The following is a 15,478-nucleotide window of genomic DNA, read 5'->3' on the forward strand; positions in this document are numbered from 1 at the left end:
ACTGTTCCAAGCAAAGAACCAATTTGAGCATCCAAATTCTACAGATTCTATGTAGAACCACTGCTTTCATTAAAAATAAGGGAAAAAACCCTGTTGTGGGAATATTTTTCGCACTAAAAAGCACACTGGATTATATGGTGCACTATCAATAAACATCTATTTGCTGTTTTATTTTCAAACATAAGGAAACTGGATTGTAATGTGCATTATGCAACACTAGTAAGGAACAGGGGTGTCACCATGTTTTCCTTCTAATTCAACAGCTAAGCTAAATTAAGCAAACAAAACTGTAATTCGAGCACTGGATTTTAATCTGCACAAACTCCTCTCCTGAAAAACTTTTTTTTTGGGGGTGAGTAAAGTGCTTCCGTGTATTTACAGTAAGCTTAGATTTCCAGATTTCCACTAAGGCTGGGTGCAGCAGCATTAGCATTTGCAGCTAACTGCTAGTGCTAGCTGTGGTTAGCGGGTAATGCCGCTACACTGATGGGTACGGGTAAGCCATGGCGATATTCACGGTTCGTCCCACGTAGCTTGTTAAAACACAGTAAACCTGTAGATAATAATCACCTTTTTAACAGTGAAAGAGCTAGCTCTTAGCATGGTTAGCAGCTAATGCTAATGCAGCTCCAGCAGTGCTAGCCTGGGTTAGCAGCAAGCTGCAGTCCGATTATACTCACCTCTGAATGGCCAAAAAGCTAGTGCTTAGTGCAGTTAGCAGCTAATGCTAATACTGTATGACTCTGAACTTTAGGGGAGTGGCTTTACTGCTCCTTAAAACCTGACTGGTAAATTTAATACTTAAGGCACAATGGATTATAAGGTGCACTCACGAGTTTTGGGAAAATTAGAGGATTTTAAATGAGCCTTATAGGGCAAAAATTATGGTATGTAATGATGAATAAACAATGCATTTGTAGCGAAAATCTATTCAATTTCCATTAATTTCATCACAGCAGCTCACAATGTTACTCAGCAGTGTTTGTGGCCCCTGAGCGCCTGCATGATTTCCCAGCAACATCTAGGAATGCTCCTGATGAGATGGTGCCCTTGGGGATATCCTCCCAGACCTAGATCAGAGCATCTGCAAGCTCCTGGACAGTAAGTCTGTGGTGCAAGTCGGCAGTATCTATCACATGGAGGTTTGTGCAACAGCAGATCATCACTGACGCACCACCCAACCGATCATGCAGGGTAATGTTTTTGGCAGCATAACATTCATCAAGGCATCTCCAGACTATTTCACGTCTGTTGCACGAGCTCAGTGTGAACCTGCCATCCTCATGGAATCTAATTTGAATATTTTGTTCCGAAACAAGCACACCAGTAGTCCTACTGAGGTCACTTTATAGGGCTCTGTAACGGATCCTGCTGCTAGGTTGATGTCCTTCTACAGCCCTGCCCAGCTCTGCTCTCCTTGTGTAAAGACCTACGATCTGGTATCTTCTCTATGCTCTTGAGACTGTGCCAGGGACTTGTGATAAGAGGTATGGATGTGCCATAATGGAGTAACTGGACTAGCTATGTACAAACTGGATACTAGGGCTGCTGGTACCACCTCATGCTAACAGTAGTGACAAGGACACTAGCAAAACACATAAGTACATACTGTAACCACATAACTAGAGCTGCAGATACTGTGAAGATTTAGGGATTTTCTCTTAAATGTTGGCTAGTGTAAATACAGAGATGAGACTGGTGACAGTCCAATAATAGCATTTATTAGCAACAATAGCCCAACTATACCAATGCCGACTCTACACCAAACGATTTTTAAGCGATTTCCAGTGTCAGGATAAATGAGTTTTGCTAGAGTCAAGCTGCGGTTGCAAAATCTCGATCGTTCAGTGTAAGGTGGTTAGGATTGAAGGTTTAAGTCAGTCGTTTTCTCAATCTGCGTTCAGATAAAATCAGTCGTGTTTAATATTATCGAAATTCTCAAGCAAATAGTGAGGTAAACAATGTCAACAACCAATAGGAGAGCTACGGGAAGCTGCAAACGATTTTACAAGCGTTTTGAAAAATAACATTTTGCAGTTAATACGCCTTATATGGTTCTTACTTTAATATGTACAGTATTTTAAACACAGGTAGCACTTTAAAGTCAGTATATTTAAAGTTATGTTATTGTGCACTACTTCGTCTTATTGTGCAGTGTTGTTTTTGATACAAACAAGTTTACTAAATACACATTTTGCAAGAATGTTGTCCTTTATTGCATTAATTCTATCTAAAACAAAAGCAAATGTATAGCAGTGAAACTGTGATTTTTTGCTATACAAGGTTGTAGCAAAAAGAAAAAGTGGGGGGAAAGAAGCTTATAGGCAGAGTTGAACACAAAATGTATTATATTAAAAAATATCAAGAACTAATTACAGTGTGGCAGAAAAATGCTGCTGAAACTGCTGAATGGGGACAAAAGTTGTGAGTCACTGATAAATCACAGTATTGACATACAAAGGCAGTTTTGGCCAAGTGCTTCTGTTTCTGCTCTATTGTTAAACAGCTTCCTCTTCCTGTTAAACTTCACCAGAAGGATGATGGGAAATAATCTCAGAAAGAATCTAACTGCAGTCTTGCAATTAGTGACCCTGTCTTTGCAAAATCTTAAACTGTGATTAAAAAGTTTGTGACTTGTCTTTAGATGTGAGAGGGTGTTAGGCTTTATTAAAAGTCTATTAAAAGTAAAAGTATCTGAGTCTTCTAGTCTTCTCAAAGTCGTCTACTATATGGTTAGCATAAAAAAGCTTAAAAATTTTAGATACCAAACATGTCTTAGCTGATATATTTCATTTGTTGGAATTCATAAGTCTGATTTTAAAATGTTTGCTTCTTCTCGAGGCACAACAGATGATTCACAGTGATTCATTTATGGGTGGCAACCGAATATGAGTATGTGTTACCTCTGCCGATAGATGGGACATTGACACACAATTTCCCCTCCTTATACTTGGCAAGAAGCAGCGTAGACGTCTGAAATGAAAAAGAAATGAATAAGAATTAGCCTTTAGTGAATGTACTTGAGACTGTCACACGACAGAGGCCAAATTTCAAACTCATATACATTGCACCACACCCTGCAAACAGAAAAACTGACAGAAAACGAGATTACTCAGCAAAAGTTAATCAGAAGATTACCCATAGTGAATGACGTCTATACGGTCACTGCCATAAGGAAACCTCATATCTGTAAAGTGACAGTTTTACGGGAGGAGGCGGAAAGCCATGTCAATATAACATGTGAACAAGCAAAAACAAGGAGTTACAAGGCTCTGATATGACTTCAACATTATACAATATATTTTAGAACAGTTCTCAAGACTGCATTCCTTCAAATATTAACCTTTTGAAGGCTGAAATCTATTAACCTGTGCTCCCTGACTTCACACTTATCATGGGATATCATAAAGTACAGGCATGATCTCCTTTGAAGTGTCCTGCGGTGTGACGCAGACTCATAATATTGTCTGGGGTAATAAAGCGGGGCTGAATCATAACACCGCTGATCCTCCACCTCAATTACTTTGGAACTTGACTGGTAAAGTCAAATGGGGAGTCGGCCTGCGATGAAATCCTCCTGAACCTCCACAAAGCCTGAGTGAAGTGAAGGAAGTCTAAATTCATATACTGTCAAATATTCATGAGGGAAACTCAACAAGTTTACCGCTGTTTTCCATCAGCAGGGAATTTCTGATGCAACCAGCAGGTCACAGACAGGCACTCCAGTAATACTGACATGATGAATATAAAAAAAATAATGACAAAGATAAACAATGCTGTATGAATCAGTTCTCATTTAAGACATCAAATGAGTATGTATCAGACTTGGTTCTGGCTCCAAACTTACAATCTGGTCTTAATTGAGTGCACTCACTTGGAACAAGTTTTATTGCATCCTTGACTGAACGGTTTTAATGGTCCACCATTGGAGAGATACTTTCATTGTGCCATTATGTTTCCATTATAGTAAGTAGGGCTGATCTGTGCTTGGGAAGCAGCACTCATTCAGAAACATTTAATCTTTTCTTCACTTTAATTCTGTCGTGCCCTAATAAGCAAATGAACGCCACAGTTGATGGGCATGAAGTTAAGAAGCGGGACCAGTGTGTTTGACCAATGATGCCATGCATGTTTGCAAAACTTGATTAGCAGCTTGGCTGAAATCCCTTATTAAAATAAGGAATTAGGTCTGTGTGTGGGGCTGAGACACCACCCAGAGGACAGCCTGGTGAATTTCTAGACACAATTCCAAGTTTAAAGGTGGGTTGCTTAGCTTTATATTAACAAAGTACAGTACAGTATAATACATTTTCTTAACCATCCTGATATGTTACGGGTCAAATTGACCAGTTTGAAGTTTACATATCTAGGAAAAATAGTTAAAAGTATTTTTTCAGTATAAAACCATACAAATATTAGCAACCACTCCCTGCAAAAACTAAAACTAAAACAAAATTGCTAGGCTGTGTTTCAATGATATGGAAATCAACTGTGTTTTACATGTTGGTCTTTCAAAAGTAATAAAGTAGTGAAACATTTAAAAAAGTTCGAACATTTATGAAAAAGGAGTAAATTATCCTAATTGAGCCATTGTTGTTAGAGGTAAGGAACACCATTGCACTAAGTATTGATAGAATTATTAGCACCATTGCTGTTCCTGCAAATGAACGTAACAGGAGGGTTAAATGAAATAAGGAGCTTTAGTGAAATAATAAAAAAAGAACTGTAAATGCAGCTACAAAAACTATTAAGAGTACTAAATTTACCAAAAAAAAAGATTAAAAAAATTATAGTAAACCTGTCATCTAAACACACAATAACTGATGTTTGTTAGATGCTTTTCTAAGATCCTAACTTTGGAAAAAAAAAAAAATAAATAAATAAAAACGTTACAGCAAACAACAAAGCTGGACCAGGGGAACAGAATGAAGTTAAATGGTCCAACAGTTAACAGAACCAATGGTGGACTGTAAGAAAGTAAATGTAACTAGTTACCTTACATAAGTTATTTCTCCTTCTGTCTGAATTTAACTGAAGTACAGTATTTCCATTTTGTGTTACGATTTACTTTAACACCACTACACTTCACTAAGTCAGATATCTTACTCTTTACTCAACTGTATTATACAAAACCTAAACAAGTAAAAGTAGTTTTTTTTCCTGGTTTATTTGTGAATAAAAACCAAGCAAGTTCACCCACCAGGTGAATTAAAAACTTTGAGGCCTGTTAAACATACAGTAGCCACTCAGTGCAAGCATACAGTTCAACATCAGTGCAGTATAACATTTTTGGAGCACCTAGGCCTACATATATAATAGAATTAGGCCTGTCACAATCAGAATTTTTATGGCTGATAAATTGTCCCAGACATTTTTTAGATAAACAATATTATTGTAATTTTAAGATCATTTAAATGCCACTGATGTAACGGTAACAAAGCAATTATACCATTTTAAAGACAACAAAACTTTTATGAAATCTTAGTTGTTTGGGAAATATATAATTTTTCTTCACCTACTGCAGTCCACACTGGGTTTATAGAGTCACAGTTATTGAAGAATTGTTGTATATGTGAACAAACATACAAAATAAACACAACAGATGTACAGTAAAAGAAAACTATCAACCTGTGTTTCAAGTTTTATATTACTTAAAACTAATTATTAAACGTAGTTGCAAAAAATGTGAAATGTTCCTTGTTCACAAAAAGCTAAATATACTGATGTACTGAGACTTGAATACATTTAAAAGCACATACTTTTAGTACTGATACTTAAGTACTAAAGTGGATATCTAAAGGACTTTAAGGACATTAAGATATACTTTTAGTACTAATAGTTGAGTTAAAGGTGAATTCGTTTGTACTTTTACTGTACTTTTACTTGAGTACTAAAGTGGAGATCTAAAGGATTTTAGGATATACTTTTAGTACTGAAACTTGAGTACATTTAAAAGCAAATACTTTTGTACTTTTTGTACTCAAATGAAGGTTTAAATGATTTTACTGTACTTTTACTTGTGCTGAAGTAATATTTCACTTTGGCTATCTCTACATGGACATGGTATATTTACCCACTCCTGAACAAATCTAAGAAAAGTATCATTTAGGAAGCCGTTTCTAAATAACGTATATTACTCATCTCTGCTGAGCAATAAGTGATTAAAGCATGAATTCATACAGCTTGAGTCAGTGACACACTTCGGCCGGTAAACTGTGAGAATACGTGATTTCCTGTGTGATCTCCCCTCAGCGACTCTTGCTGTTAGTTTGAGGAGGTTAGTTAAATCCCAGGCTTCAGTCTCAGTTCTGCACTGAGAACCTTAAGCTGATTCGGTTCTCTGACTCAGAGTAACTCAGCCCACCTCTTTTATTTTACTTTAGAGGCGCGGAACTTCGTGATAAACTGTAAAACAGGGTCAAAGTCAGGTAAAGTTGCGCTAAAAGAAGAAGTTGGCAAACACGACCTAAACAAACTACACACAGACTAACTCTGGACTGTCCCAGGATAAATAAATAAAAGCAGCACTTACGTGAAAAGGCTATTTTCGGCTGTTTTGGTAAAAACAGTCTCCTACTCGCGGAAAAGCGACTAAAAGCCCGAGGACAGAAACGCGAGTAGCAGAGAGGAGCGACAGTAATCAGTCAGTCAGTCGGGCTGAGGTAAAGTTAAGCTGCTACATGTTTTATTCGCTCGCTTTGAGTCGAGTCTCTCTCTCAGACTTCAAACTCTGAACCACACTCGCTCAGGATGACGCTTTATTCTCTGGTCACGTGGCACAAAAAGGAGTTGTAACTCGAGATGTAAACAAAGGAGCGTGGAGTGAAGCAGGAGTTAGTTAACCAAGAGTAGCAGTAGCAGCGGGGCTTCAGCTGTGTGTTCTTCCTTTTTTTACACAAAAATAAAACACAAACATTTCTCACCATTTCGTCACCTTGCTTTTCCCTCCTTATGCAGTTTTAAATGAGATGTATTACTTTTCCTATTTTCATATATTCACCCTGGAGTAAAAGTGTAAACTGTACACAGTGTAAATGAACCTGGATGAGCCATTAGCTTTAGTTTTCACTTTAGTTTATGTATTTTAAGTATTTTATTTTATTTATGGCTATATCACTTAAAAAATATGTGTTTCTTTGATTTTAACAAATTGAAAAGATGGATGGTCACAAGCCACCAAACCAAGCTGAACTGCTTGAATTTTTTGCACCAGGAGTAAAGGCAAAAAATGATCCAAAAGCAGTGTGTAAGACTGGTGGAGGAGAACATGACAAGATGCTTGAAAACCATGATTAAAATCCAGGGTTGTTCCACCACCAAATACTGATTTCTGAACTCTTAAAACTTAAGAATGTGAACTTGTTTTCTTTTTATTATTTGATGTCTGAAAGCCATTTCTCATTTTCTGCAAATAAATGCTCTAAATGACGATATTTTTATTTGGAATTTGGGGAAAAATGTTGCCCGTAGTTTATAGAATAAAACAACAATGTTCATTTTTCTCAAACATATACCTACAAATAGCAAAATCAGAAGTGATCTCTTATTTTTTTTCCAGAGCTGTATATTAAGTGTGCTCGTGTTATTAGGCCTATTACTTATGTAGAATTCATTCAGGCGCCGCCTACTGAATAAAAGATAAACTGCAGAAACATGATAAAAAAGACAACAGTTCTTATTTTATTTATCTTATTAGGTATGTTAAAGCAAGTCTGGTAACACTATTTCCACTAGAAAAGCTTTTTAATTATAACAGCAAAGCACATTAGAAGAGTGCATTTCCTGAAGAAAATGCAGAATGGTTGCGCAACTTGCAGCTTGGTGGTTCTTACATCCTAACAGCTGCCATGCTGTTGCCCTGTGGTTGCTAGGGTAAAACTGTTTTTTTTTTGCTACGTGGTTGTTAAGGTATTTCAAATAGTTGCTAAGAGCTGGAGAATTCAATCCAATTTATTATTATTTTTTTACTGGCTGATAACCTGCTGTGCTAAGTAACGCATTACTGACATCACTGGTGGTTACTAGGGTGAAACTGTTTTTCTATGTGGTTGATAAGTTATTTCAGGTGGTTTCTAAGAGCTGGAGAGTTCAATCCAATTTTTTTTTATTATACTGGCTGATAGCATGCTGTGCTAAGTAACGCATTACTGACATCACTGGTGGTTACTAGGGTGAAACTGTTTTTGCTATGTGGTTGATAAGGTATTTCAGGGAGTTGCTAAGAGCTGGAGAATTCAGTCCAAAATTAATTTTGATTATACTGGAATGATCTAAAAATTAAGCCAGCAGCCCTCTGCTCCACTTTTAAAAACCTGAAAGAACATGAGAGAGGAACATCCCCAGCAGAATCTTAGTTAACAAAAATGTATTTGTCCCTGAATCCGACCTGTACCTTTTAAATGATTACCAAGTGTTTGATTAAACACATTAAACAAAAAAGGTTTTCAGCTTGGACTTTACAGTGACTGCCTCCCAGATTGTCAACAGTATAACATATTCAACAGTATATTAAGAATGTTAACAATGTTTCACACACAACATACTTTTTAACATTTAAAAACTGACACAATCAATAAAAAATTCAATGACATGGGATGATTGAATGACATGTATTGAAGAATGCTTCATTATACTCAAATAAATCAAATATGACCAGAGATGAATTAGTATTATTATGAACTTGATTAAAACTTACATGATATGCTTCCACTTTCACATTTAGATGAATATGTAATGTGTGACTTGGTGCCCTGATTAGATTTGAATTATTAAATAGCTTTGAAGTTTTTACTAACAATAGCTGTTTCAGCACAATGACTCTGTTTACTTAGGATAACTACTTTAACTAGAGAAAGTTAAGTTTGTGTAGTTGTTGAGTACTTGGACACAAACTAAAGGCATAGATTCCTTTTTTTGTTTCTCTCTTTCTCTCTCTCTCTTACACAGACACACACACACAAAAACACACATTTTACAACTGTGAAAGCAGCAAGGACCACATTACATCAGCACAAAAACAATATGCTACGCTATACGGACGAAAGTATTGCAACACCTGCTCATTCTGTGTTTCCTCCTGCCCAGGAAAGCCTTTTCACAAGATTTGGACCATTGCTGTACGAATTTAATTACATTTAGCAATGACAAATAATTTCCACCCCAACTCTGTAACCATTTCTAAAGGAACTAAATAATTGTAGAAAACAGTTCCACTGCTCCACAGTTCATTGTTTGGGAGATGTATACACCTCTAGCACACACTTGGCATTAGGCATGGTAACAATAGGTTCTTATTTATCTTCTATGCTTATCTGCACTATATAGTCCTATTCTATTTCTACAGGGGTTAGCAAAGGTTGCAACTTAAAGCTACAAAGTAGCTAAAGTTATTCAACAGAATAGGTTACAAACAAACATTCAGACATTTGGGGCATTTTCCTGGACAAGGTTAAGCCTAGTCGTAGACTTGATTTGCCTTTAAATAGAAAATCTCTATTCAAAATGCTGTAAAATCCAAGATTAGGCTTCTGTTGCATTCAAGTGCTAGTCAATGTTGGTCACCGACTTGGTTTGTGTGGAGGTAATAATAAAAAAATATATATAATAATAAAATTAAGTGCACTTTATGCTTAATTTCACTAAGGGTAAATATTATGTCACTATTAGAATTAATGTACAATTAATGTACTATTGACTTGAGCATTCCACATTAGAGGATGTTCACATGGTGGTTTTCTGGTGGGAAACTCGTTTTTTCAAATAAAACAGACACCACATGAATCTACCATTAATCCCTGTCTGGACAACTGCCCCAAAGTGTTATAATAACATCCTATAAAATCAAATTTTCAAATCAAAATAAAAAAAACAAATAAGGCAGTGCATACTATGAAATAATAAACACATTTGAATAAAACGTGTGTAAGAAAGTGTTGGGTAAAAACTCAGGGGTCATTTCTACTTTTTCAAACATGTTGAACATATTAACTGTGCTCCACAGCACAGCAATGTCTCTTCTTTTTTCAATGAAGCAGCACAGCACCTCTTTAAATATGTATACTTGTGCCATTTTCAGTGAATTTGATCAGAAGCTCCTCTATTTTGGTGGGTATCGGGCAAATGGCGCATCCTCACTTATCTTGCCCTGATGGAAGAAGAAGGAAATGATTATGAAAAACACAATAGGGTTTCCAATTCCAGTGCTAAACCAATGCGCTGCCACGTGTAAAGTTGTATTAAAGGGTGTGGGCTGAGCAAACAGAATCTCACCATAGGTAAATCATCCAGCCTTTCAAACTTCGGCTTCCTGAAGGCAGTGATGACCTTAGCAATCACAACCACGAGCACCAAAGCCAGAACTATGAAGAAAATGCACAGGACAGCCACGAGCCCTGGATTCATCGCCAAACTGTTTCCCTGCGAAGCTGTATGAAAAGACAATAATAAGCACAGAAGTATTTAATTAAAATGAAAAAAAAAAAAAAATAAATAGCCGAACTATTAAGTATCAAATAACTTAGCAATCCATTGATTACTGAATAAATTAACCCTGTAATTGGAATGTGGTTTAGCTGATATTTCCAATTAATAATCAAGAAATATACTGATTATTTTAATGTTTAATTGTGTAATCAGACTTAAGCTGACACAATCAGTTAATAATTGGATAATCTACTGGTTATTTTGACGACTAACTGAATAAATAGAACTGACACTATCAGTTAACAATAGAGTAATCTACTGAATATTTTGACAATTAAGAAGATAACCAGAGAATTTAAGAGATGCTGTTAACAGTTATCGGTTAATCTGTTTACTTTAAGAATATTAATTTAGTGACCAGAGAAATAAAGCATACGTTTATTTTTAAACTGTGTCTAATGGAGCATCACTGAGTAGGGAGCATGCTCAGAAGAAAACACAGCAACCCAGCTTTAATCCAGCTAAAATCAGCTAACAGATGCCTGTGCAGAACATCTTCACACTAGGAATGATAAGAGGGGGAGAGAACACCAGCAATCCACCCGAAGAGAACAAGGTCAATTGTGCTCTTTCTGACTCTTGCTGCTGATGGCAAAAAGCATGACCTGGGATCCAATTTTCGGATTATGGTAAATAACAGAGCCTTAGTCCACTGGACCTGTCAGAGGCCCAAACTGTTTATTTTGCTGTTAATATTATAACGTTACTGCATATACTAACAATGACGTTACGATTAATTGAGATGCCGCAATGAGCTTTACTATTCATTATATTAGTATTTGAAATTATTTCAAATTAATTGAGTAACCCAGAGGTGTCAGCAGAATGGTAGAGACTAATTCGCTTGAAAGTTCTAAAGGTCAAATTTTGGTGAAAGGATGTGAATGCAAATCAAAGGCAGATAGCTAATGTTAATTACAGATAAACTAAATGCTGCATGCTTCTTAATTAATTCATGTCTTTAATAATTGTTCAGACCATGGTAAGAGCTAAACTGTTCATTGCTCATTGTTCCTGTTACCTTCTAAATCAGTACAAGTTAGCAGTCAGAATTGTTTGAATTTGGGGCTAGGCTAGCAGTCATTATTCAATTCCCAGAGATTGAATAATCATATTTGCTTGAAGCAAGCTGGGTATTTAAACAATAAAGAGAACATACAACTGATGAGGCTGAGTAATACAGTGCTGTCTCACAGAAAACTAACATCCTTAACACAGCCTAACATATTGCTTGGTTTCTGAGGTAGAGCTGAAAGACTTCTTATTAAATATATTTTAATTTTACTCGGAACTAACCATGCAGAAGTTCATGCATTTCAAGATTGCATCACACCGCACACTTCCTATTACACATCCCACATCCTATTCATTAAAGCACACACATTATTATGTATATCAAGTATTTTTATTTATTTATGTAATTGATTAATTGTGATGAAATGTACCTGAGGCAGTGGTTGTGTCCACTTTTTTTGTTGTTGAAGTTGTTTCGCTGTGTTTAGTAGACAGCAGATTGGTTGTCTTCAGCACGGTAGTTCCAGTGCTGTCGTTTCTAGACACTTGTGTTGTTTTTATTGTTGACTGCTCGGATACACTGCCATTGCCTGCATGTGAAGTTGTGACTGACGCTGTATGTTGTCCAGTCGCATTTGAATGGGTGGTTGTTTCTGAACTGTTGGACTGATGGGGTGAAGTCGTGGTGGCTGTGCTTGCAGTAGGAGTATGAGTCGACTTTGGAAATGAAACAGAGGTTTGAGTGGTTGCTTGTGAGGATAAACTGTTATCAGCTTTTGTATTAGCTGTTGTGGTCAGTGTTGAAGGAGAAGACTCAGACCCAGCAGATACTGCTGAAGGAGGCTTTGTTGTCCCATCTAAGGCTGCAAATAAAGCAAAGAATTAAAGTTTGGTTAGAACATGATGGGCGGAAAGGTGGACCTGCTTAAGAGGTTACGATTTCTGTCACTTTTTCCCATTACTATAATTAGGCCTGTCACATGGTATACTACCCCAGAAATTAGTAATGTAATTTTACGACAATTTATATGTTATATGGATGATAATATAGTAATATAGATTACATTAATGTGTTCTCCACATAAATGGCGAAATCCAATGTGAAATGAAACATGATAACGAGCTGAACTACAGTGATATTGGAGTCTTTTCCTGCTTACAATGCTGACAATAGGGGAATCACACTGTCCATACAAACACCATTAATAAGCTCAAAGTAGCTGCATACTTCAATGGTAGAATTCCAAGGGCCCTGACATTTAAATCAAAGCACTGAGAATTATACATACAGTACTGTCAGTAGTTCTCCACGGTTTTAAGGAGTCACTCACTAGGTACATAAATGTGGGTGTGTTGTTGCTGCTCTTAGCTGAAAATGGCGGCAAGTTTTGTAAACAACTTTGCAAAGTGAGATTGAATGCCTTGCCCTTTGGCCGCTGGTGTCACAGATTCGCTGGTTCCACACCATCGTGGGCCCAGAATGGCACCAACTTTTCTGGCCACACAGAACCGCACAGAGCCGTTCAGGAACTTGGCACCAGGACCGACACCATGCTGTTGGAAAAGCACCCTAAGGCACAATAATTCGGCTGACGAGTACTAACAGATAGGTAAGACAGGGGCATAGCATTGCAAAATTGTTTTGTGGAAATGCATGAGTTTCAAGCTGCTGCTAAAAATATCTCTGAAATATTCATGCATCTCCTCAGAACTAATTTTGCAACTCTATGCCCCTACCGCTAGAACTGTAAGCCTGTTGGGAGCATCGGCTAAAAGTGCTGTATTTTGGAATGCTGGGGTAAAAATGTTTGTAATTGTAATCATGTTTCAATACACCACAAATCCATTTCCCACAGGATTTCTCCTTTAAATAAACACAATGGGCAATAGATTGATTTTACCAAATTGAAAACTTCTGGAATATAAATCAAGAGGAAGATGGATGATCACAAGCCATCAAACCAAGCTGAACTGCACCACGAGTAGGGCTGCAACTAATGATTATTTTGGTAGTCAACTAATCTGACTATTATTTTTTTCGATTAGTTGATTAGTCAATGATTATTTCTGCCATCTCAAAAAAAATGATAGAAACAACAGAACATGAGATTTAAATGGCGTTTAAATATCTGAATGTTGTTTAAACATAGAAAGTACTGATATTTAGTGATTTAAAAAGTAATCTGTTGTGTTCTGGCACTTTTGGAAACACAAACTAAGTTGAGTGTAAACTGTGTGAGTGAGCTGTTTATCTCCCATCTCCCATTGCAGTTCTGTCCCCAGCACTTTGTGTAAATGTGGTACTGTAACAAATTAACAAATAATCGACAATGAAATTTGTAGTCGACAAATTTAAATAATCGACATTGTCGATTATAGCGACTATGCGATCATTGCAGCCCTAACCACGAGTGGCATGAAGTTATCTAAAAGAAGTGTGTAAGACTGGTGGAGGAGAACATGCCAAGTGATTGTGATTAAAAACCAGGGTTATTCTGCCAAATATTGATTTCTGAACTCTTTAAACTTTATCAATATGAACTTGGTTTCTTTCTTTCTCTGCATCTTGTTTGTTATTTCAGCCATTTCTCATTTTCTGCAAATAAATGCTCTGATTGACAATATTTTTATTTGGAATTTGAACAATTTAAAATGTCAGTAATTTACAGAATAAAACAATAACGTTCATTTTACTCAAACATATACCTATAAATAGCAAAATCAGAGAAACTGATTCTGAAACTGAAGTGGTCTCAATTTTTTTTTTTTTTCTAGAGCTGTATGTTGTTGTATGGTAGGGTGACATAACTGCTTCCCCCCATCAAAGTAGCCTAGTTGCACTTTATATCCACATAAACCATGACAAACATTAGCAAAGTCTGTAGTCTGATAAACATCCTTCAACACCACAAACCACAACAACAGGCCAAACTAGGCCACAGCACAAAAAAACATGTATTTAAAATGGTTGGACCAGATCAGGTTCCACTCTCTCCTACCTTAAGTAGCTACTTTGCATGATTTTGCCGCGAGTCCCTCGACAGTTTGCGATGTAAAAAAGGCAGAGCAGCACGCAAAACAACTTATGAAAAACACTTAAACTGCCTTACCTAATAGAGAAGAGCCTGAAGCGATGATTAAAATAAGAATAGCATGCAGTACTTTAGCCATGCTGTCGACGTGCAGTCACCTGTAGAGCAGCTGTGGAGGAGCAGAGCGAGCTGATAACACTGCAGCTGAGGCAAGAACCTACATCCTCAACAGGATGTGGCCACATGCAGCAGAGGTGTGGTTTCTTCTACAAGAGCTTATCAGTAATATCGGACTCTGGTTAGTCACTGTTTGCACATCACCTTACGAGAGGCAGCTAATGCGTACATGAAAAGACACGTTTTTTTTAGCACCCAACACATAAAACATTAAGCATTACAATGAAACAGGGTTATTTTGGGAAACATTTAAATATAAATGGGCAGGATACATATAGGAATAGGAAAGACTTGGGCCTGGATTTGTTTTGTTTCATTCATGAAGAAATAGGCCCAAGTGAAAATTATACATAATACCCTAAACATAAGATATTACACATGAAAACAGAGTTATGTTAGGAATAATTTAGGAATAGAGCAGTTAAACCTTGGGCAGTTTTAAGAATATATTTAAAAAATACAAAAGAGAAGAGTATATTTTTAGAATAAATGTACAAATGGAATTAGACAGACTTTGTCTTGCATTTATTTTTTAATATGCCTACACAAAACCTTAAAAAATAAATTTAAACGGGTTTATACTTGAAGTAAATGCATAATGAATCAGATGTTTAAAAATGATTTGACGTTTTTATTTTTCACACTTTAAAAACTACATAAAAAGACTATTATCAAAGACTACACTGTTTTTTTTATTAAACAGCAAGGGCATTGCCTGCACACTATTAAAAATACAACCAGCTTTTTGCTTCAATCAGTGCTGCTAAAGCAAC

General features: G+C 36.6%; 2 protein-coding genes across 3 annotated transcripts in view; both read right to left on the reverse strand.

Annotated features, from left to right (window-relative positions):
* The window catches only part of LOC103044346 (cAMP-specific 3',5'-cyclic phosphodiesterase 4D), a 140,264-nt gene extending 133,538 nt beyond the window's left edge, over window positions 1–6,726 (reverse strand). For both annotated transcript variants that reach the window (XM_007233147.4, XM_007233143.4), the window contains exons 1-2: window positions 6,533–6,726; window positions 2,904–2,973 (exon numbers count right to left, since the gene is read on the reverse strand). In XM_007233147.4, coding sequence (XP_007233209.3) covers window positions 2,904–2,924 — 21 coding nt within the window. In that variant the 5' untranslated portion in view covers window positions 2,925–2,973; window positions 6,533–6,726. The remainder of the gene's footprint in view (window positions 1–2,903; window positions 2,974–6,532) is intronic.
* Window positions 6,727–9,876: 3,150 nt separating this feature from the next.
* LOC103046488 (serine-rich adhesin for platelets) lies at window positions 9,877–15,102 on the reverse strand. The gene is made up of 4 exons (XM_007233153.4): window positions 14,607–15,102; window positions 11,928–12,359; window positions 10,270–10,424; window positions 9,877–10,144 (listed from the first exon to the last, which is right to left on the reverse strand). Exons 1-4 carry the CDS (start codon window positions 14,665–14,667, stop codon window positions 10,097–10,099), a joined length of 696 nt encoding a protein of 231 aa, XP_007233215.3. The 5' UTR covers window positions 14,668–15,102; the 3' UTR covers window positions 9,877–10,096.
* Between the last annotated feature and the right edge of the window lie 376 nt (window positions 15,103–15,478).

This window comes from Astyanax mexicanus, chromosome 16 (assembly GCF_023375975.1).
Source record: "Astyanax mexicanus isolate ESR-SI-001 chromosome 16, AstMex3_surface, whole genome shotgun sequence".
Lineage (NCBI taxonomy): Eukaryota > Metazoa > Chordata > Actinopteri > Characiformes > Acestrorhamphidae > Astyanax > Astyanax mexicanus.